This window comes from Pholcus phalangioides, unplaced genomic scaffold, assembly GCF_987345545.1.
Source record: "Pholcus phalangioides strain wild (caught in Gottingen) unplaced genomic scaffold, Ppha-v1.0 ptg000007l_1, whole genome shotgun sequence".
NCBI classification, from domain to species: domain Eukaryota; kingdom Metazoa; phylum Arthropoda; class Arachnida; order Araneae; family Pholcidae; genus Pholcus; species Pholcus phalangioides.
The window spans coordinates 64,885,494-64,910,592 of record NW_028301600.1 but is presented as its reverse complement, the minus strand read 5'-3'; the positions used below and the strand labels follow the sequence as shown (position 1 = coordinate 64,910,592).

Below are 25,099 nucleotides of genomic sequence, written 5' to 3'. Positions count from 1 at the left end.
ACAGTTTGTCATCTACATTGGTATTTGCCGCTGATTATGTCGCAATATGAAACGGTAAATATCCTCAAAAAACGCAAGTTCAGTGATACTCTCGACAGATATTGCTGAGCAATTATAAATTCATGAAAATATCAAATAATAACATACCTTTTCTTGAAAGGTTTTCTCAGTTTATCAGCCAAACTCGACTAGAAAATAAAAATAAAATACTCTTAAAACCATTTACCTGATAAATTTCAGCAAGAGACAGCTCTTAAAAAGACTCATGAAAAATAGCATAATGAAATATACTGTACTAATTCAGAGAGGAAAAGTAAGAAACCAAGCACAGCAATTAGGTCAGTGAATTTTTTTCATTTAATTTGCGCAATTAAAAACAAAACTCTACAACAAAAATGAAAAAAAAAACCAACCAAATTTTCATGAGAATACGGAACTTTCCGATACCGTAATTTCACACAATTATGGTCCTAGGCAACAACTATGGTCCAAACGCTCGTGCTCACTAAAACATCGTTAATCGAAATGCTAACAACATCTAGTGGACTATTTAATTACTAAACAAAGAGCATAGATAGTGTAATATGGAAATGGGGTTATGACACCCCTCTCCGATACTTTCTCGCGAATCTGCTGTTAGTTAGGGGTTATATTTTCACGTTATCTTGTCAACTGCAAACTTTCTCGGCTACAAGAGACTACAACAAGCTGTTCTGCGCTATTATCTTCTGTATTACAGGTAATTTAATATTTACATATGTTTAATAAACATTTTTACTGTTGCGTGCGTATGAAAATGATTATAGGAAGAATAATAGAAAAGTGTACTTTGCTCGCAACTATATGGTCCAACCATTTTTATGGACCACAAGCTGTTACCTGCAGCTTCGCTCGCGTGGATTTGGTAATCTGAAAATTACTCGTCGATGTAACATTTGAACCCCTCAGGACCCCCTTGGGGGATGAATTTTCAGAAATCCCGTCTTAGTGGGTATCTACATTATAAAATATAATGTTGACTAAATTTCATATTTATGACTACAGCGATTTCGGCTCAGTGATGATTCCTCTATAAAACTTTGAACCCCCCTCCCTTAGAGGGTTGAATTTTGAAAAATCTCTTTTCAGTAAATTACAATATGAAAATACTGACCATATTTCATATTTATAGCTTTAGCGCGCGGTTTTGGTTCGGCATGATTTCTCTAAAAAAACCCTTTTTGACCCCCTTAGGGGTCGAATTTAGAAAAACCGCTTTTTCACCTTCTGGCAAAGAGGATAAAGATGGATATATGATTCTGTTGTTGTACATTCTCTTAACTATGGTTGCAAGCGATTTATAACACGAAATATTTGATGGACTTCACAACACAACTATGTTCCGAAATTTAATTTTTAAAAAATCCATATTTGAGCTGCATAAGGAACAAAAAAAGTGTTTAATATTAATGCTTGATCTTTTTACAGGGAATATCAGCAAAAAAAAAAATTTTTTGAATAGCTTGAATACAGAGGTTATGATGATTAATGTAGAAACTGGTGTTATTTTGGATTATAGTTGTGTGAAATTACGGTACATAAAACTTCATAAAAAACCAAATTACACATGTAAAATTAATAAATTTAGTATTATAGTTATTCTGAGAGGAATGAGAGATAACTGATATTTCAGGAGGGGATTAAACTTGGTATTTTAGGGCTATTTATTGGGCATTTCATTTCCATTCCAAGTTGGCCATTTCATTTCCATTCCAAGTTGGCCATTTCATTTCCATTCCAAGTTGGCCATTTCATTTCCATTCCAAGTTGGCCATTTCATTTCCATTCCAAGTTGGCCATTTCATTTCCATTCCAAGTTGGCCATTTCATTTCCATTCCAAGTTGGCCATTTCATTTCCATTCCAAGTTGGCCATTTCATTTCCATTCCAAGTAGGCCATTTTATTCTATAGTCATTTTCTCATGCAGTAGTACGAGGTTCAGTATACAGTGGAACTTCGGTAAACGAGCTTAATTCGTTCCACCAACGTGCTCGTTATCCGAATTGCTCGTTATGAGAATCAAACTTCCTCATAGCAAATAATAGAAACTTAGATAATGCGTTCCACAATTATTCATTCACATGAAAATGACTTATATAAACGTCATTCATTTAATAACGCAACATAGTAATAATATAATAAATAATACAATGATATATTTAAAAATTAATGATATCATAAATAAATATTCATACGATAATGCTTACAAATTAACCTACTCTAAACGACCAGAAAGAGGAGGAGGACTACCGTTTAGGATGACTTACGCACTGCACTCACCGTCTGTAAACTTATTCTTTTTTGTGTGACTTTAGAATGGAATGTTATCTATGACACTTGCTTTTGACTTTTTTTTTTTGGTTTTTTTGGAAATGGGAAATCGCACTATCGTTGGACAGACTTATTGTTTCCACTGCTACAGCTTTATTTGGGAGGTTCTCTACTACAATGTTTTGCACAGATTCCCACGTTCTACATATCTCTTAATCTCATTTGAAGTGAGGGACTTCTCATCTCACTCTTCGTCTTGCTCAGACGAGATCATAATAAGCTCTACGTGCATAAGCTCTTGCTATTGCGCGCAATGGAGATCAACCAGTTCGTCTGTGGATATGACCATGTTCCTTCACTAATTCTTGAATGTCGGGCTCATGCACTCCAGTCTCATGGTCTTCCCCAAGAACAAAATCTCTTCAGAAATGGTGACCCTTGTTCATGAGCTAGCCCCTCAAAGTCACGGTAAATAATGCAATCAGCTCACAGTTTTCTCCAAGCACAATTAAAACGACGCTTTAAGCGCACATACGCGTGGTTACAATGAATCTAGTTACATATCGAAACAGTCACGTTCGTAGGAGGGTGTTCATTTTTCGAGTTAGGCATGCTGACCGAAAACTAGGGGAGAATATTACCCACGATTTCACAGTACGTGTGTGGATGAAAGAGATGAAAAACTCTCAGCTTAGTCCTGATAACGTGAAATTAAATAAACAAAGCGCAACATCTTTGCTCGTAATGCTAATCATCACTCGTTAATCGAAATAAAAATTTGTTCAAAATTATTTGCTCATTGTGGGAATTGCTCGTTAACCGAAGTTCCACTGTAATCCGAAAAAAGTGCTGGAATTTGTCAAAAAATTCCTCTTCTCTCAGAACCTCATTTTTTCTATTTTTCGCTAGGAACGCGTTTTGTTTCATTTTTACTACGAACGCCACTAATTTTAATTTGAAGAGGACTTTTGACTGAGACTTAAGGGGTCTTGATCCCTAGGCTGGGGGGGAGGCCGGTCTTCGTTGGGACAGAATTTTTCACAGGCCCCTCTATAGTAAATTTACAGTGTAAAAAAAATCATATTTTCATATCGGACCCCCAAGGCTGGAACTCCTATCAGCCCTAGTTACAAAGAGGACATGGGTCTTGGAAACCCTAATTTAGTGAATTAATCTAGTGAACCAAGAACTAAAAAGGCGAGAGTAAGTACGAATACTTAGACACAAAGGAAACAAGTTATAACAATTTCATCAGATGAGAATAGGTTATTCCCAATCAGCTCGATGGCCCGGGCAGGGCCAAAACTAAGGAGGGGGCGGGGATGAAACTGCTTATTCGGAAACATTAGGGGGGCGACAAATTTTAGGTGGGAACAAAGAACACCGTAAAAATGATCAAACTTTAAATTGGTGGGAGCGATAAAATCATGTCTGCCCTGGGCGGTAAAAACTCTAGTTACGGCCCTGGGTCCGGCGATGGACTTAATTTTTACTACACGCTATACAGTGAAACCTGTTAATAACGATACTGTATGTAACGATAAACCTGTCTATAATGATGTTTTCTTTGGTCCTGGTGGAATTCCTATCCAATAGGAAATAGAGCAAATGCTCAAACTGTCCAGAATGATAACCTGTCTATAGCAATGTTTTTCCTAGGCCCCTAGAGTATCGTTATAGTCAGGTTTTATTGTATACGGTATATTTATTACAAAATAAATGTAGAGAGGTGTCTCCCCCAACCCCCGAAAGTTGTTGTCTATTGTTTTTTGGATAATCGGAGTTCTCAGTAATCAGGGGTAGTCTCGGTCCTGTTCACCTTGGATTATCGAGACTCTACTGTACTTCGGGAGGGGGGGGGGAATAAAACCTCTGTTTCACTCCCTCCCCATCTACGGCCATGTTTACGGTATCTTACTACTCGAGTTATTTTTAATAAAAAAAATATCGAATGAACTGTTCTTACAACGAAAATGGCAAATGTGGCTAGAGTTAAGACATTACCACCAAAGGAATTCTGAATATCTGCTCTTTTTTCCCCTTCAATTACTTGGTTGATTAAAATGGTTAACATGTTGTCAATGTTCTGTGTAAAAATAAAAAATATGAAGCACGAACGGGTTTGTCGAAAAGCAATGTCTGAAATACTCTGTGATTTTGCGCTAATGAGACTGTACAGGGCCATGGTTATAAATAAACTGACACTATTCAGACGTATGCAGCGCCCATTGTGATGGCGATACTTTAATGAAACTTGGCATATAGGATATATGGACCATGGAGAAAAGAAAGATTCAATAAAAAAAAAATTCGATTTTTTGACCACCAGGTGAAAAAGTGGGGGAGCCCAATTACGCCCTGCCGCCTATGACAACAATACAATTTTTCCCACGTTCAGTGAAAAAAAATAATTATTCTCCCAACGCTCCCACTCTGCATCTGACTATGCGTGACTTCTATCTTACCCTTTATACGTGTATATTCTCTCATTCCAATCATTTTAAATAAACTATGTCTCTTGCCGATTTCTGATTTCAAATGTTGTTGCATGCATTTGTGCAATTTTGAATTAGATCACTTGCAAAACATAACAATATATACTTGCCATCTTATTTCCTTGTTTTTCAACTGCAGGTCCAGTGGATACTGCCATATTCGAGAAAGGTACATCCATGCTGTACTTAATAGAGTGTATCAGTTGAACCACCACATTAGACACATTCTTGAAGGACAGTTTTCGCCTTCCGCTCCCGCCAGGCATGTTGCGTACCTGCAGATTGTTAAACAGCAACGGCTGTGAAGAAAAACACATTTCAGGACTGAAAAAAACAAAACTGCGCAACGAGCTCTTCTTCTCATCCATCATTCCTTGAAATTGAATCTATATCTGTTTATCCAAGAATAGTTGATTTTAATGTCTTTCATTGCAGAGAGAGATTGCTTATGAGTTGAATTTTTTTTCAAAGATACGAGCGGATTTTTCGAATAATAATTTTGCTCGATTTTTAATGAGAAATACGTATGAGACTGATGACACGCTCAACTGTGTTTTCTTAGAACAAAAATTTAGCTTATTGTTCACACGAAAATATGCTTCAAGTGAACGTTCATGTTAAAATGGTCAACTTAATTTTTGAATTTTTTTTCATCATTTATCTTGATATCGTTTGAATTTTATGAGCAGCTAAATCAGTATTTCCCAAAGTGGGCAATATCGCCCCCTGGTGGGAGATGGAATGGTCCGGAGGGGCCGTAGAAGCTACGGGTATAACATAGGATCCTATGAGTTTGCTTGAGTTGGGGGCGATGAGAGAAAACAATTTCTGAAGAAGGAGGCGATGGAACAACAAGTTTGGGAAACTATGTGCTAAATGATGTTATTATATAAAAAATACATTTTCCATGATGTGTTTCAAAATTACTCAATTTGATTTAATTGATTTTTATGCATATTTTCTTATAGCTGCCTATTTTGTATGTATGTGTAGCAACTGCTACGTTGAACAAATATGTTTAAAAACCCTATTTCTTAACGTAAATTCAAAGATAGATAAAAGTATATGAGAATGACGCTAATGCAAATCCAGTAAATTCAATGCCTTAATATCGAATTACTTTTTCACGGAGCATTTGTGGCATACGTCAGAGAAATAATTCATTGCTTTATTTTACGAGCTTATGGGAAAGTTCATCATTATATATGACGGAGAAAAAATCAAGTTTGAGGAAACAGGGAATAAAAAGTCGGTGAATAACAAGAAAAAGGACACGATGAACTGAAAGATATTGATTTTGGATTTTCAGCCTGTTCTAAGAATGTCAAGCTATGCAGAACATTAGCAACTGAATTAAACCAACGCACATTACCTTGCGCCGATGACTAGGAGGAACAATGAAATATGACACAATGTTATGCTCCCTCAAATAGGAATTGCGATCAGCTCCTCTACCTGGCTCAACTTCATATTCTCCGTGCAAAAAGTCCAATGTTGATTGAGTGATATGCACCCGTCTAAAAAATGATAACAAATAACGAAAAAAATGGCAAATTTTTATCATAATTAATTCAATATTGTGCAAGTCATTGCATTTTAAAACCTACCATAACTTCATAGCCTATTCTTGCACACATTTCTTATACAAATAAATCTCAAATGCGTACGCAACTACTCAAAATTGTGATACGGCATGGTCTAGCTGGGAATTGTATAATTTTATTACACAACGTTATATAGTGACTCGGTTAACATTTTATTACACCTAACTCCATCTTAAAAATGTAACCTCGTCTTTGGATATAATATCTATTTGAATATGTTATAGGGTAAATATGGTAATATTGTAATTATGCATAATCACTAATCGTAGCGTAAGTTTGATAAATTTCACAACATTAATAACTTTTACCAGCGATGATGTATAACACCAAAATGATGTTGGAAAGTTTGCTAAATACGGGAAATATTCCTTTAATTCAACTACTTATCGGTTTTGCTGTACGTCATGCGAGTACAACACGTATTTTGCCATGAAAATGAAATTAAATTGAAAGAAATTGTGAGGAAAAAATATAAAAAAAAAAACCCCATGAAATCTTTTTTATCGGTCTTGTAATGTTAGAGTTTTATTCACATTTATCAATATATGCAAACACATAACAAACGTTACCAATGGAATTCACCATCTTGAAATTTATGCATAATGTCCTTTTAGTTTACGTCAGTGTTTCTCAAAGTGTGCATCGCGGCTCTAGGGGCGTAGCCAATCCTTGGTCGGGGCGTAGAAATATTGATGTGTGTGCCTATTTATGCTTTGAAGTGATTCTTTTATAAGTGAAAATATCTACTAAGCTATATTCTGGGGAGCCGCGAACTGAGCAAGGAAGCCACGTGTGACGAAAGTTTGAGAATCACTGGTTTAAGTAATTCGCACACACGATTCACCGCATTTATCAATGCGGGGGGGGGGGGGGGAGCTATGCCTAGTCACCAGTAAATGTTATAAATTCACAGTATAAGAGTAAAATTGATAAAACTTATGAAAATGGCTGTTGATTATGCATAAGGGGCCATGCAACTATGATGTCAGCAGATGTTTAGCCATTTTTGACCACCCCGTCAGCAAATATCCGCAAAACTCTGACCCCCCTCCCCCCCGTCAGCAAAGTGTTTTTCACTCTGCCCCCTATCTCCTAATGCATATTGGGATCACAGACGTACATGGGGGGGGGGGGACACAAGCCTTCCGATATCCCTCTCCCTCAGATGTCAAAAATTTATTTTTATCACGCAAAAAATATTTTTTTTTAATTAAAATATCGGAAGAAAATGCCTTTATATATATGTTATTATAGTGAATTTCTGTTATTTTCAATACTATTTGAAGGCTAAGAACTCAAAATTTCTGTTTAAGAAATTTATTGTGACCCACCCTTTAAGCCATATATCCTCAACTCATGGCCCACCGGGTTATATGATATGGCCAGCCACCTCAAACCTAATTTTGTAGAAATGAACTAAGTAGCGCATTTACAGATCGCTTAAGTGACCCGCGGCACATTTACAGATAACTTGAGTGACCCGCGGCACATTTACAGATAACTTGAGTGACCCGCGGCACAGCTTCAGAACACTTAAGCAGTCCGTGGCACATTCAAAGATCCCTTAAGTGACAAGCACAGTTTTAGAGCACTTGAGCTGCCCGTAGTGTAACTCTGCATCATTGAAGTTACCCGCGGCACATTCCCAGATTACTTAAGTGATTCGCGGTATATTTACGGATCATTTGAGTGGCGTGCAGCACAGTTCCAGAATACTGAAGTGGCCCGTAACAAATTTCTTGAGCACTAAAGTGGCCCGCACACATTTCCAGATTACGTAAAAGATCCGCGGAACATATAGAGATCACTAAAGTGGCTCTATAGAGAGAGGACTTATCAATAGCGGGAATATTTTTTTCAGGTGCCCACAAACTAGGGAAAGATTTTTCTTGTTTTTGGCACACTCAGTAAAGATGCCATTAAGAATATTTAATATTTTTATAAAGGGTGGTTGATGACGTAAGCATTATACAGACCCCCTCTTCCCCCCTTGTCATCAAAAGCCAGCAAATCTGAAACCCCTCCCGCCATCGTAATACTTGACGCAATACTTGAATGACCCCTAATCACCGGATTGTTTACATTTACGGTAACGTACAAAATATACGGGGTAGTTACATAATTCCACCTGATGCATTATCCTGGAGAACCATTGATCCTAGAGGCATACATCCAGTTAGAAAAGGTTTCCATATAACTTGTAGAATTCACACACGTCATTCAAGTTGCAAAGGGTTGTATAGTTATAAAAATATAATAATGAATTTTTTTTACGGACACCATGTCCTCAAAAACCCAATTAGAAAGTTGTTGCCCTTTATTTCCTGAGGCCAAAAAAAATTATTAGTTCATGTGCAATACTGACTGAGATTTTTGAGTTCAAAATTTGGGGAGATATCGGGGGGGGGGACAGCATAAACTAACGGACAACGCTTCTTTACCTCATTTACGCTGGGGTTTTTTTCCTAACTTTTCTCCGATTTTTGAATTCAAATATTCCAGCGAGTATTGCACTTTTAAAACATGGATTTTTTTTGGCCTCGGGAAAGACATGGCAACAACTTTCTAATTGGTTTTTTCAGAACAGGGTAAATTGGTTTTCTTGTCCATATAAAAAGTTGATTTTTGTATTTTAATAATTATACAACCCCTTGCAACATGAATGAAGTATCTGAGTTTTATACGTTATATCGATGCTTTTTCTAACTGGAAGTATGCCTTTGAGATCAATGGTTCGGCAGTAAAATGCGGCAAGGTGAATTATGGAATCACCCGGTATATATACCAATGACACCTGTACACACACAAATACCCTTGATATATATTTTTATACAGCAATAAATGACATTTATATGTAAACATTTTCAAAAAATTTATTCAAGAACGTTTTATATTAGCCTAACTTTAGAAGAAGGCATCATTCACTTTTCGCAACAATGAGAAATACAAATTAAAATGAATAATAATAAATTTTATAATTTTTAACAGCAATTAAATTAAGTAAAGATGAAATATCGGAATACAGTCGTAATAGTCAACACAAAAATACAGAACCATTTTCTTTTGCCCTTGTTCAACAGTAAATTGAAAATGATTTATGGTAATGATGAGCGTGCGAGTGAGATAACAAGAGAATAATTTCTCATCCATCAGCAAAAGATGGGAGACATTTATTTCTACTCTCCTCTCTCACAAATTGCCTATTATTTTCTCGTTTCTTTCCATAGTAGGACTCTAATTAAGGCAAAAAAAAAAGATATCATTTAAGGAGAGAACCTACTTCTCAATGAAAACTAACGAATTAAAGACTCAGAAACATTCTACAGAGTTAAGTTCAGTGATGTGACCATACAAAAAAAATTAAGCTGAGGTTGTAGAAGGAAAGAAAGAGAGATGGAGGATGAGCTTAAAACGCTTCGGCCAAATTAGATTTCCTTAATACGTGCGAGCAAATTTCATTTCCCACGAGAGAGTAACATGGTTCTCGACCAATCAACAGGATACAAATAAAAAAAAATAAGACATATAATGAAGAAAAAAAAAATAAGCAGATCGGTCTTGCTATCTGAAAATGTTCTTATTTCCACTAGTGAAGAGAGAAAAGAGAAAGATTTCACCATCAAGTAGAGTCGAGATCTATTGAGACGCACAAAAGGAAACGATCAAGCAATTCGTACACAAAGAACTTTTTTTTTCTCCCTCATCCAAGTTTTTCTGTCTTTGATTTTTTACTTTTTCAATTCATGGCCTCTCTCTTAGTTTGATATTTTTTAACATTTTTTTTTTCACGCCCTACTCTCTCAGCTTCTTCGTTTTTCCTTGGTATTTGCTAGGAATTCTCTAGATAGAAGATTCCGTGGACAAAAGAGTTTTCACACCAGCCAAAACGGTGGACTAGGAAATAGGATTCCCCCCCCCCCACATTTTATAACTAAAAAAACTCTCTATGATAAATATCTCAACCCTCCATTCCCTTGCGACCACATAAGCGGAAAAGAAACCACGATAAAGAACATGAAAGAATAAGAGCTATTTTGAATGAGAAACCACCCCAAAAATTGATGCATTCATTATTATTCAATTCATTATCGTCTTAGTTTTGGTAAACTTGCTTTTTAAAACTCGTCATCGCACGCAATATTATTGGAAATCACCGAACAATAATGCCCTATTGTTCTAGAAATATAATGGGTTTTCTGAATACACTAAGTGCTGCGAGTGTGTGTACATTACTGGATGATATTTTGAACTATAAACAAGATATTTCTTCATATTATCCAGCCTCGAGCAAGTCCAGGGGGAAAAAATTATAATTAAAAGAGATCTGAGAAAAGAATCGGAAGAGAGGTTAACAAAAGAAGCTCTCATCGCGTTAGGTATTTTAATCTATTTTTATATTCGATTCTATTAATTATGATAGATAAACATGAACTTTTTCAAATATCAATCAGTATCTTAAAAAACTATTTTCATAGACTAGGTAAATGATTTAATACTAATTACAGTTTTGGAAGTAGAAATTTAGAATAAATTCGACATCATAATATATCTACTATAACTGTTTTTGAATTATTTGTAATTTTTAACTTTGAAAATAATTTTTGTGCGAAATACAGTTTGCAATTTTTTTACTTATTATTTAGGAATCAACGTGCGACCATGATATTATTGTACACTTGTGATAGACTTGAAAAATTATACTACATATTCATTGATAGTCAGAGGAATGTGAAAAAGGTTAAGCATCATCTTCTAGAGAAATGTATAAATTACACGCTTGGTTAAGCAAACATCAGCACTTATAAGAATGCTCGAGTGAATATTTCATTTTTATCAAGCTCTTTCGGGTATATTCTGTTTATATAAATTTTATTTTTCAAAGATTGTTTAGAATGGAAGAAGAGGCAGGTTTAAATTCATATCTCTCAGCAATTTGTTAACGTACACAATACGATATTCTTTTTTTCTCCTTGAGATAAGTAGAACTCTTGCTTTTAGTTATCTTTACAATATTGGACCATATATCCTGATATCATAGTTTTTCTCAAATATACTCTTGAAAATTCTGTCGCGATCACATTTATAAGATACGTCGACATTGCAAAATCGAAGCTTTCCAAAACTTACCCAGGTTCACCACCTGCTTCCATGTTATTTGCAAGCGTAACGTCATTGCTCCAGACATCGTATTGCCATTTCCTGAGGCCCAAAACTCCACATAGAACCCTACCAGAATGTATGCCAACTCTCATATTAAGATGCACGTCAGTAGCTTCAACGACAGATCTATGGGGAAAATGATAAAATATAAGAAAGTGGTATGAATTGGAAATATCCATATACAGTGATATTTTGGCTAAACAAGATAATTCGTCCCCGAACTACATTCATTAGGTCAAATCTTTTAGTCGAAACGCCATTTTTGTTTCTATGTAACATCGTTCAATTCGTTCTGGGAAATGCTGACCGAAGGCTGAGATAAACAAATTCACAATTGGAAAAAGGAGAATTTGAAGAAAAATGAAAAACTGAACATATTTTTCTTTTGCACTATATATGCTATGCAGTCGGATTTGTGAGCCACGGTGAAAAAAAAGTTTGTGAGGTGATGTGCTATGTGATATAGTCAGCTGATTTCTCTCTCACACATATGCAGATGGAAAAGATAAGTTCCTAGAATGTCCAGACTATTTAGTTTGATATTGAGAATCTTACCGTATGCACTGAAACCATTCAAGTTCACGACTTTTTTTAAAATACATTTTTTCTTAGCTTAATCACTCATTTTGCATGAAATGGCTCAAAATTTTCTGTAAGAAAGATGGGTATACACATATATATATCTGGAAAGCAATCTCGAGGTGTCAATAAATTGGTCTGGCTCAAGTAGCAGTTGTTCATCAGATTCGTTATGATTGGCACGAAAAGTTTGCTCATGACGTAGCTGTTTTATGTTAGCGCATGCATCCATATGAATTAAAACGTTCGTTAGCCGAATCTACATTCGCTTGCCGTGGCACAAAAACCAAAAAAACTCTACGTTAGCTGAAAAATTCGTAAACTTTCGTTAGACGAGGTATCACTGCAGTAGCGGATTAAAGTCGGCTGAGGCCCCGGGCGCAAAAGAAAATATTGGGCCCCTTAAATTGGAATAAGTGGGGAGTTTTAATTTTTGGGGCCCTTTAGAAGGCAGGGTGCCGGACGCGTGCCCGGTGCGCCCGACGTTGAATCCGCCTCTGTATCACTGTAATGTTTGTAATAATTGATGAATATAACAAACCGATGTCAAAACATTAGAATTATGTTTATTTAATTAAACACATTCAGTTCAGATGTTTAATTTCTAGTATGAAAGAAACTGAGTTGCGAAATTTATCCTAATGGCATTGTCAGAATTTATTATAATTTGAAAAAAAAAAGAAAAGAAATTGGGTCGATCAGTGTTCGAATAAATTAACAAATCTGAATTTCGAAAAGGAAAAATTATACCTCTAATTAATGAAGAAAAGTTTTTTCTAATAGAATTTTTAGACGCGGGGTGAAAATAAAAAAGACCGCCATATACACGAAAATCACTATTTTAGAAGTAGTTTGATAACCACTCGAGAGATGTCGCTGCGAAGTTCTAGTTCCAAAGTCATCGCATGTTATCGAAACATGAAATAGAGATACTTTTTTGAAGTTATTTTGAAGTTTATTTTTTTTTCTTGTTTATTTTGATTTAAAATTACATGCAGTTTTTCTTAAATTTTATATTTTACCATATATTGTATTTTATTTGTATATACATGTGTATTTTATTTGTATATACATGTGTATTTTATTTGTATATACATGTGTATTTTATTTGTATATACATGTGTATTTTATTGTTTGTTATGTATTCGGGGATTTTTTTAAACATATTAATTAGTGTCATTATTAAAGTATTTTTCCCGTCTACATATGTTCGTATGTCTGATCAATTTATTTTTTTACTGATATCCCTGCTTTTTCTTTCCATTTCCATTGATTGTTTGTATTGTGCACCTAGTGGAGTCAGACACTTTTGGCCTTTCACAGGTTTGTATGTACTAAATAAATAAAATAAAAAAATAAATTCACGTTAAAAAACTATAAGAAACATGAACGCGTGAGAAACATGTTTCTTAAGCTTTCAAAATTTGTGAGCATTCACGTAAAAATTGCCATAACCATATTTTTATTTATAGACGTCAAAATTTTCTGAAAACACTTTTTTCACACACACACACAACAACAGTGATTACACCTGTTATACGCTTGGGTATTAAAAGTTATTATGTCCAGATAAACCAAATCATAACTTCACATAAGGAACCTCATTCTGTAAACTTTATGCACACAGCTGGTTTTTCTTACATTCGAATTTCAGAAATATTGTTAGAACACGATCACACTGGGAGCTAACCAGGGTCATATAATCAATGAAAAATGTTAATATCATTTTCATCACAACTCAGGGGGGGGGGGGGAAGGGAGATGCAGACGGGTCTGGCCGAACCAGAGGGGGCAAAACTTTCACCCATTAACCTCTCCTTCAGCATTACAAGGGGGCGCCAAAATGCGTTCTTGTCACGGCCGACCAAGCATCAAGTTGCGGCCCTGATCATTATTATCATTGCCTAATTAAAGACTGCTTTTTATAACAACGCCATTCGTTCATGTTACCCAGTTTCAGTTATCAAAACCACAATTAATTTATATATTTCAGTATCGTCTCAAAAAATATTAATTGGTTTTAGAATCAGTATGAGAGAGTATTGTAAAATATTCATAATCATTATTGTTTTCCTATTCGAAACCGTCGTACATTATATTTTAGTTTGACATTCGAAAATTCATGGAAAACAATGGTTTTTTTTTAGAATATTATAATATTCTGTCGTTTGTCTCATAGTAGCTTCGTAACATATTCTTCAAACGATAAAAACGATTTGAAGAACTTTCATAATTCCTATTGAAATCGTTATCATCATTTTATAGTCACTCACTCCTGGTTTTTGTTTCCATTATATTACTCTTACTTCATTTTTGCACGCAAGGATAAGAAAATCATATGCCGTTCTAAACATACACATATGCATAAGCCAAAATTTTTTTACGGTCTTTCGAACTCATAAAAGACAGGTAGTTGATCATAAGGAGAAAGAAGAGCGAAAAGTTATGATACAAGAGGGGGGGGGCGGAGGCTATTCTCATAATCTTGCATGATATCTAAAGCGGGTTGGGAAACTATTTGCAAAAGATGCATTTTGCATGCATTTCCTGAAAGTAGCAGGAACAGGATTTATGGCGCCCGTCGCTTCATCCAACTTCCGGCTGTGACACCACCTTTTAAAGCATCATTAGCCTATAATCGCCGAACCCATAAATTGAAGGCGTTCTTGCTGCATAGCATTCCAAAAGAAAACCTGCTACGAATCAAAGGCAAAGCCATAATGTAAAGAAATATTACATCTTGCAAAGATCCATCCTTTTCCACCAAGTAATAACCGACGGCTTGGTAAACTATGAATAATTCAAGATTATATGTTGAATTATTCACAAAATGGAAGGATTTTTTTCTCTTCCCGGGTCACATCCAAATTTTGGCCATTCGATATCTCGTAATAAAATCGCAAATACGCACATCATTATGTAATTGAAGAAACTATTAGATAAATAAAAAATTCAGCAAGGAAAGTAAATATCCAGAAGAAATATGTGATTTTTTTCCTCTCTTACTATGCAATCACGTGAACCTCTACTTCAGGGTATGAAAAAATGATTTTGTTTATACCATTTCTATTCCCGAAATTTGGGACTAATATCTATTAGATACCTATAGATAAGATACGTATTTATACATAAAAAATATAAATCGTGAAAATTCGACGTCAATAGAAATTTCAGAATAATCTCAATTATTGTTCAGAGAATAGCATATAAATTCTATTGGGAGACCTCGAGGTTTAAATCCCTCTTTGCTTTTGCTTTCCAAATACATCGCTGATTAAAAATAATGTCTTATTTTTGAAGCAGAGAAAAAGTTATAAACCATATTTTATAATCTCGTATTTGAAATATACTTCAAATAACAATTTTTATAGATTAAAAGAAATCTAGAAATTTATATCCATTGAATGGAATTCAAATTTAAAAAATGAATAATATTTCAATAATTTTATTCGTCGTTTTTAATCTTTCGGAGAATATATTGATGTTTTGTTATTTTCAACTAAAATTGTTTGACATTTGTAGTTTATCCTCTCATCCCAGAGGCTGTTACGAATCACACGTGTCGTACGTACGAAATAAAAATATACGTATTCGAAAAATTTTCATCACGTAATAAAATACTGTTTATTGAACTTCGCAATAGTGCGATATTCAATCACTATGCTCCTATGCACTATTTAATCATATCGGTACAAATTTTTCAGTGCAAAATGCCAGGATTTGAAGAGAACTTGTTTTCATTTTATATACATGAAAAATATTTTTTAAACACAATCATATATATTCAGTGGTTGTATTTCTACATAACCTTTTTTTCACGAAATCATTCACATCCGGAATATAATCACACTAACAGTTTAAATCTTAAATGAGTAGCCTTGGATACGTACAAAACATTTTTTTACAATCGTATATATATTGCTAATGTCACACGCATAAATTTATATTTTGCACATATTTTTTTGAAAAAAAAAAAAGGAAATGGATGTATATACAGGGTGCATGACATTTTACCGGTGAACCGTTGATCCTAGAGGTAACCTTTGACAGTATTAAATGCGGGTAAAACAGTTTATCCGCATTTAAAGCTGTTTTTCCCCAACTTTTCTCCATTTTTCCAATTCGAATATCTCAGTGAATATTGCACGTAGCAACGTGGAATTTTTTTTCGTCCGCATCGACAGAGACAACGCAAAAACTTTCTGATTGGGTTTTTGAACACGGTACATATATAAAACTTTTTTTTTTAAATTTTAATAACCATACAACCAATTCCCGCATGAATGACATATCCGAGTACTGCATGTTATTTGGATACTTTTTCTTATCGGAAGTATTCCTCTAGGATCAATGGTTTGCCAGTAAAATGCCGTGCGCCCTGCTACCTATACACTCTATATATATATATAACACACATAACACATACTCATTTATGTATTTTAATGTTACAAAAAAAATTATTAGAAATTTTTTTAAACCCTTAAATTGAAAGAATAATTAACATAAAATTAGAATTTAAGCATTTAAGGGTTAAAACCAATTTCGAAAGGCAAAGATATATCATCCACAGAATCAGAGCCGCAACTATAAAGGGGAGCAGATGGGCCTTGTGCCTACGACCAGAAAGGACGGTAATGTTATTCTTTTTCCGTTCAGAAATACGAAGAAAGAGGCACCAAAATGGGTACCTGACCCGAGAGACAGTAAATTTTTGTTTCTAGTTACAACTCTACACACATTGACCATAATCCGATTTTAGACATCGAGCAGAAACAAAGTGCGCTATATAATTATACCTTCACTATATAGCCCCATTTACACATGCGATATTGCAGTAGCATTGGAAGTTCTGTTACCTGCTTGACGACTTTTTTTCTCAGTAGGGAAAAAATGGGGAGCAGGCTTTGCCCTCTTTTTTGCGGATCTTTGAGGGCTGTAACTTCCTTCCCCATAAGTTTTGCATGCGCAAACCTCTGACGACTTCAATGAAGTGGGGTTGAAATGCTGGTCCATGTAAACGGGTTCTAGCGAAAATCCTTGAACCTGGTTTTAAACTGGATTACTCTATTTCCTATGTAAACGGGCCTTATGAGAGTTATTTAAGAGAAATCTCTTCTGATATGTAGAAATGTTCCATAATAAAAGAAAAAAATATTACTTATCAGTTAGTATATATTCTGCAATATCAATAAACCAAATCTGTTGAACTAAAATATTTGTAATAAAATAAATAGGTACAGTCCTTCTCAAACTAGTTTCCAAAGTAATTGATGAAAAAATAATTTTCCCCAAAGAAAACTGACATATATTTTATTCAACGTCCACTGTGATAAAATTAGTCAAATTAGTCTCACTATGCTAAAATTAGTCAAATTAGTCCCACTATGATAAAATTAGTCAAATTAGTCCCACTATGATAAAATTAGTCAAAATAGTCTCACTATGAATTACTATTCATCTTTGGAAAAGGAAGTCAATTTTCTAAATAACTTAATATTACGAAAAAGATTAATTGTAATAACTATTAATTGTTTTTTTGAAAAGTAATAAGGAATATATAACCTTTTGTGTGTTTTCTCAAGAGATCCATGTCCTGAGAAATAAATATACCCATCCATGTCCGAATTCGAACTCATTCGCAGTGAAATAATGATGATATTCAGAGTTCGAAAAAAAATCGGATCTAACAAACTTTCAATTCAACGGAAACCATTCGCCGCTATCAGTCCTTTAATCGAGCGTCCCTGAGATACTGTATTTTTGAAGCGTTGGGTGTTGTAAATCACTTTTTGCTATGTCCTCCTTCATTTTATCCTCCATTTCATGCCCCCGTGGCTTCGGTCGAGAATACTACGGTTTTTATTTCGGTCGGGAATAAAACGGCTTCTGCCACCCACTCGACTGCCGTCCAGATGAGTTTGGGGAAAATTTTAGAATTTATATTCACGCAAATATGTATTATAAAATGATATTCGCTCCAATGTCACAACGGAGGCTACTCATCTAACCGAGGAAAAAAAGTTTTTAAAAGGATAGAAAACTCCGAAGAAAGCTTTCCACGAAGAATAAAGCAGATGACAATGGAAACCCCCTACGGAATGGGTTTAAAGTTAGTCGATGTTTTTTTTAAAGATGTATATATATATATACACACATACATAGGATGAAACGTTCCTTCTAAGCCAATACCGTAAACCTATTCCGCAAATTTACGCTCAGGAAAAAATGAGAGGAAGCAAGTCCTTTTGTCGGGAAGTTCTTTCTTGTAGGCTACGCCAAATTTAATTTAAAACTGTAGGATATGTAGAGAACAAGAGCACACTAAACCCACATACTTACTTTCTTTTACTATCATCTATCCCTCTATGAGAAGAATACGTTAAACAGCCATAAGAGAAAATGAAAAAAAGCATAAAATAAAGAAGCAAGATGTCTGGAACTAGGAAATGAAATTCACAACATCGATGAAGGTATACTTTCAATACCACTTTCATACAAAAAAAAAAACCGTGGTGAAAGTCATGGATTTCGGAAGAAACGGAATATTTTCAACAAAATGTGAAGAGATGAAGAATGACGTGGAAAGAGAGTATCGTTCGAATATTTTTATTGTCATTCCCACGCATATGACTAAAATAGAAGAAAATATGATACGTAAATAAGCTTGGTGTTTTATTTCATAAGTTCCCCCCTCAAATTCATTTCTAAGTAATATGATTAGCCTGAAGGAAAAACAACACTCCTGCGTAGGACTACAAAAACCACCTGTAATTTTTTTTTTGGAATACCGTGCAGCGGTGATTAAAGATATTAGTGAACATGACGTTAGCACCGCATTCACCTACGATGAAATTTATCAGCTTCCCCGAAATAAGTGTATGAGATTTTCTTTTATTTTATAAATAAACATTTATTAGAAATTATTTGTTAAATGAATAATGTCTGCAATATCGGAAATGAAAAATATCAATTTTATATTATTATTTGATATTCCGAATTTAAAAAACAAGATGATCACCGTTTAAATTTTTAGCTCTTCTCTAACTGATTTCTTTAAAACTGTATTATTTAAATATTCCGAAAAAAAAGAATTTTTCCATTTGTCCCATACCAAAAATAGATTTTACCGGAAGTTATTTTAATACTATGTTTCATTGTATGTCGGGGTGCGATGCGAATGCTGCAAAGTGTAGGAATGAGATGAAAGAGTATAGTAAAAGCTCAATAAATGAATAAATAAAAATGATAAATGAATAAATAGAAAGAGAATGTTGTGTGTGTCCAGAGAAGCACGTGAAAACCAAAATGTGATTGATCGTTCACACATTTTTGAAGACAGTAGACAAAAAGAATTTTCATTTCTATAGAGAGTCCACCACGCTTCAATAGTCTTTAAAACAACAAAATTGAGATATCTTCAAAATAAGTTTTTGGTTTGGATAGGTTTCGCGTTTCGCTTTTCAATAAAACATTTTTGAAGTATACAGTAAACACAATAATGGTTTCACTAATTTTTTGCAATTTTTATTGCTGGTCCGATCAGTGTTCGCCTATACTCATCTAGATGCGTGATTCACGCGTCAAACTTCAAATTTCACTCCTCCACGTAATTTTTTTAGCAGAGATATTTCTCATTGATAAAGAAGAAAATACCCATCTTTTTGCAAAAATATCCATTAAAATTTGGAGAGGAGTGAAATTACTCTTCAAAATTATATGTTTGGATAACACTGGGTCCGATTAATCAATCAATTGCTAAACTTCAATTAAAAATTGTAGTTGAGTTATATAATCAATTTGATCAGTCCGATTAAAGTTCAATTAAAATTTTCAAATTTGTAAAATGATTTTATATATTTGACAAAACCTATTAGATGTCTTAAATTATTATTTTCATACATAACATTCTAGATGAATGACCATATTTAAAACCTTACCTGTGTCCCCCGAACTGGGTTTAAGCAACTGAAAATAATGTTTGTGATATTATACGGTTTTTTTGTGACGAGAAAAATTGGTTTTTCTTTTCACCTTAAAGGGCAAATTTAGTTTATTTTTTATTTATATAATGCATGAAATCAAACAAGGAAAAAAGACTTCCATTTTTTTATGCATTTTCCCGAAACATGTTTGACAGTTAGGGGTCAAACGTATAATAATCAGCATTTCTATCAAATTTTTTGGCGAGGGCCAAAAGTTGATTTAACGAGAACTGGTGATTCAATTTCAAATTTAATTGAACTGAAATTTATGGAATTAAAGACCAAAATTTATTGTCTCCCCCTGTAACCAGCACTTTCGGTATTTGGAAAGTATCAGCCCCCTCCTTGCCCCCAGTACCATTTGGGAGTGAAACCCACTCTTAGATATTTCCCCCACTTCCTAAAGGAAACAAAATAGAAAGAAATTTCGGAATCACTGGCTAACATAAGGTAACTAACTGAATTTCTAAAAAACAAAAAAAAAAACAAAAATATTGAAATAAAGAAATTCCGATTTTTGACAAATTTTTATGTTTAGCATATTAAATTGCTTCCAGCGGACAGCCCTTATTTCGTAACCTAATCCTGTATTTGTTTAAATCTAGTAAATAGGCGCGTGAAATAAATGAAATATACAGGGTAGTAAGGAATCCCTAGGCCGCAAATTACTGGCGAACTATTCGTTGATCCTAGAGGCATACCTCCAAAAGAAATGTATCCAAATAACATGTAGACTTCCAATACGTCACATTCATATTGTAAGGGGTTTTATAGTTACTGTAAAATAAAAAAATAACTTTTTATACGGACACCCCGTCTTCAAAAACCCAATTAGGAAGTTGTTTCCCTGTCTCTCCTTAGGCCAACAAAGAAAATTTCCACGTTTATAAGTGCAATATTCACAGAGATGTTTGAATTCAAAAATTTGAGGTAAGTACAGCATAAAAGTAGGGGAAAGAAGCGTTGTCCGTTAGTATTTGCTGTAATTTCCCAACTTTCCTCCGATTTTTGGAATTAAATATATCAGTAGATATCACTTATAAACGTGGGTTTCTTTTTGTTGGTCTCAGAAGAAACAGGGCAACAACTTTTCAATTGGGTGTTTTAGGACAGCGCGACCAATTAAAAAGTTAATTTTTTTATTTCAATAACTATACAACCCTTTGTAATGTGAATGACGTATCTAAGGTCTACACGTTATTTGGATCCTCTTTCTGAATGGAATTATGCTTCTAGGCAGTTTCAGCTTAAAATTACCCTGCACCAGTGAAAATACAGTGTGTCATAAAATAAGAAACCTAAATTTTTATACGGTCCTCCTGTCTTCTAACTTCCGATTAGGAAGTTGTTGCCCTGTATATTCTTTCCCAACTTTTCTCTCGTTTTTGAATTCGAATATCTCGGCACTTAGAAACTTCCTAATTGGAAGATAGAAGAAAAATGGACCGTATAAAAATTTAGATTTCTTATTTTGTGACACACTGTATTTTTACTCTCAAAACTGGTGCGGGGTAATTTTTGAACGTGTTTTGAGCATTTTTAAAATTAAACTATACCTGTATGATGGAAGGTTGATGAGATAAAAGCCGCATTAGCACTTACAGGACACCCTGTATAATGAATCTCATCACCAATTTGCAATTGTAATCATTGGAAACTTCTTTCACCGATTTAAACGGGGAAAACTCGATGTATGAATGAATTACAGTTTTAATCGAATAACCAAAAAGAAAAGCAAAAAACCTCAGTTCTCACTGAAAACTAATGTATGTATGTAAGTTGGGGAAAACAAATTTGAAAACCAAGGGCATAAATTTCTGAACTCAGAGTATTAGACAACCAAGCGAAAGAAGACTTGCAATAACTTCTACAAAATACTACGGATAGTCAAGGCACCGTTGCGTATTTTAATGGCCTTGCGCTGCCACAGTTATATACCCATCAAACACGGAAAGCCTGAATTCTTGGAAAAGAACGAAAAGAATTCAGATGGAATGCTTGTTCCCTTTCGCAAGAATATTTCAGGAAGCTTTATACAACTCGAGTGGGGAAGAGTACTCCGCTTCAGCTGTAAACCGGAGATGATAGTGAGACGTACGGAGTTGATTATACACACACATTCTTCGTCTTAGACAAGTATAAAGACAAAATCGACTGATTTTAGATACTTGAAACATTTTTTGTTTTACATGAAGTATTGGAATCTTATGAATCATAAATTCCAGGATGAGAAGGATGAAAAAAAACCAAATAAATAAATAACAGTCTCAGGGGGAACTATAATTTATTGGTTACTACTATGTATTTCAGCATACACACCATTATCTATACATATAAAATAACATAATCACATTATTCACTGACTGATTGTCATATTCACTGACTGATTGTCATAATCACTGACTGATTGTCATATTCACTGACTCATTGATTCACTTATTCATCATCGTCAAGCCGAAATGACTGAAGCTATATTTATGAAATTATAGGTCAGTAGTTTTATTCCAGACTCACTAAGAAGAGTTTTTTTTTTTTTAAAATTCGACCCCTAAATGGGTCATAATGGGGTTCAAATGTTACATGTATAGGGAAATCACGCATAGCCGAAGCCGCCGAAGCAATAAATACGAAATTTGGTCAGTATTATTACTTTGTAATTTAGAGACTCACTCTAAGAAGGGACTTTTCAAAATTAATTCCCCTAAGGGATGGAGGTTCAATGGTTACATGGATCAATCGTCACTGAGGCGAAATCGTTGTAGTTGCAAATATGAAATTCGGTCAGTATAATATTTTATAATATAGACACCCACTAAGACGGGATTTCTGAAAATTCAGCGGCAAAGGGGATCATGATAGGTTCAAATGCTACTTGGCGAATCATCGCCGAGTAATTTTCAGATTACGTTCCGTTAAGATTATTAAGATTTATCAAGATTTTGATCCGTTACTTAATTCAAAGGCTCCTCAAAACACTGAATAGAATTAAATGAATCTAAAGTAGTAACAGAATTTCTTTTCACAGAATATTTTGAATAAATGAATAAATTGAATGATTATAAACGCACTGTCCAAAACTTTTCAACGTTAGTAAATTTTTCTTTTTCAAACATGAAGAACGATATTTGTGATACAGTCTACTCATTTATGGGGCAAAAATTACGGTTGAATTTATAGCCTTAGTCACACACATATACATACGTACACGTATAGTCTATACCAGAGATTCCAACGTTTTAACTTTATGGTTACGCCTTAACCCTTAATGTAGGGTTTCCAAATTCCCGATATTTTGAAGCCCTCGGGAATTGGGAACGGGAAATCGAATTTCCTGAAAATTCCCGAAATCACTTATTTACACTTGAACCTCATTTATACGACTCCTTCCGTTTATACGACGTTTTTCGGCCTCGCTTAGTCTATACTTTTTAAACTTAAAATATTGGATTTATGCGCCACACAACGCCAATTACACGATGTTTTTCATGACACGAATCCCAAATTTCATAATTGATTAATAATATATTATCATTCTATTTATATTATTAGTAGAGCCCTGAAGTTCAGGCAAAATGCCATAAATGCCTATTTTTACATAGTTTTTAGTTTAGTGGTGCATTTCAGAGGACATAATATGCAAACTTGGATATTTTGAGCATTGAGAACAAAAAAGAAATGCTTTTTAAAAAATTTTCCCTACTCAATATCAATTATCATCAGAAAATTTCTCCCCCCCTCCTAGTCCTTCCAGCCCGATTTAAACGCGAGTAAATCAGGCTGTTTTAAAACGATTTTAAAAAATTTAAAACGATCTGAGAGATAGGGAACTTGGTGTTGCCATGCATTCATTAACTTTGCTTTGACCTACTGATGTTAGACGTGAATAATTTTGTTTCAGATGAACGTAGTCCACTTTTAGAAAAGCGGAGGAAAATTAGAAATTTGTTTCTCCACATGTTTCACGTTATATGTCTCGCTCAAGCATTGAACGGCATTGTATGTGTATAGTTGACCGATGATTGTCCTAAGTAAGACGCCTTCATATTGTATTAAGGAGTTCTAGTCCTAAGAGGTCATCAGTTGACGTCATGACTCACACAAGGCAAGGTAGGAGAAGACAGGGCTCTGGGGGTCCCTTTTATTTTGATTTTGTTTTTTTAACACCATAAATTTCACTGCAAACAACTATAGCTATTTATTTATGTTTTTTGTATTTTTTGGTAATTAATTTGATTAAATTCACCAGAGTCGCCCTCAGGGGTAAGAGACAAATGCGGCCACGTAGGATCCCATTCTTGGAGGAGTCCCGCATCCGTATGAGGGAATATAAAAAAAAAGTAATTTTTTTCTTATAACAATAGAACAAGGTAGCTATGTATCAACTATAGAAATGATAGTGGTTATTCCAAATAACACATCAAATAAACGAGAATTATTCGCAACTCGAAGGCACCCCACAGAGAATTTTCTCTTTGGGCCCTCCGTCTGGTAATGATGGCCCTGAAATTGACCCGAGGGACCTCAAATACTTTATTTTGGGCTTAAAATCAATTTAACTTGGATAATAATGCAGTTATTATAAACCATAATTAAAACGGTACATGGATCAAGTGCAAATTTATTTTTTCAGCTAGTTGTTGGACCCCCTTCATATCTTAGTTTTTAGTTATATTTCCTTCCTTCCAAAAATTATAAATGCCTTTTTTTATTGCCTATTTTAGGTATTTTAAGTACCTTTTTGCCTGCCTATTTCGACCATTTTTAGTGTCTAAACTTCCGAACTCTAATTATTATATAATATTAATGATCCATATAGTTAAATGTAGACGGTGTACAAATTTTTGTGTTGAAGGGTGAATTGGCAGTCATACTTGTGTGCTCGACTCTCCTAGTGGAGGCCCTGGTACCAGGTCCTAATTGCAGTTTGGCCAGGATACGAAAAGCTTATACGATTCTCTGTTTTTCTTG

At 34.4% G+C, this 25,099-nt stretch overlaps 1 protein-coding gene across 1 annotated transcript in view; it reads right to left on the bottom strand.

Annotated features, from left to right (window-relative positions):
* LOC149085630 (adenylate cyclase type 1-like) overlaps window positions 1–25,099 on the bottom strand; it is a 314,970-nt gene that overhangs the window by 48,689 nt on the left and 241,182 nt on the right. The window contains exons 6-9 of the mRNA XM_089233786.1: window positions 11,538–11,696; window positions 6,179–6,323; window positions 4,917–5,105; window positions 148–188 (exon numbers count right to left, since the gene is read on the bottom strand). Coding sequence (XP_089089912.1) covers window positions 148–188; window positions 4,917–5,105; window positions 6,179–6,323; window positions 11,538–11,696 — 534 coding nt within the window. The remainder of the gene's footprint in view (window positions 1–147; window positions 189–4,916; window positions 5,106–6,178; window positions 6,324–11,537; window positions 11,697–25,099) is intronic.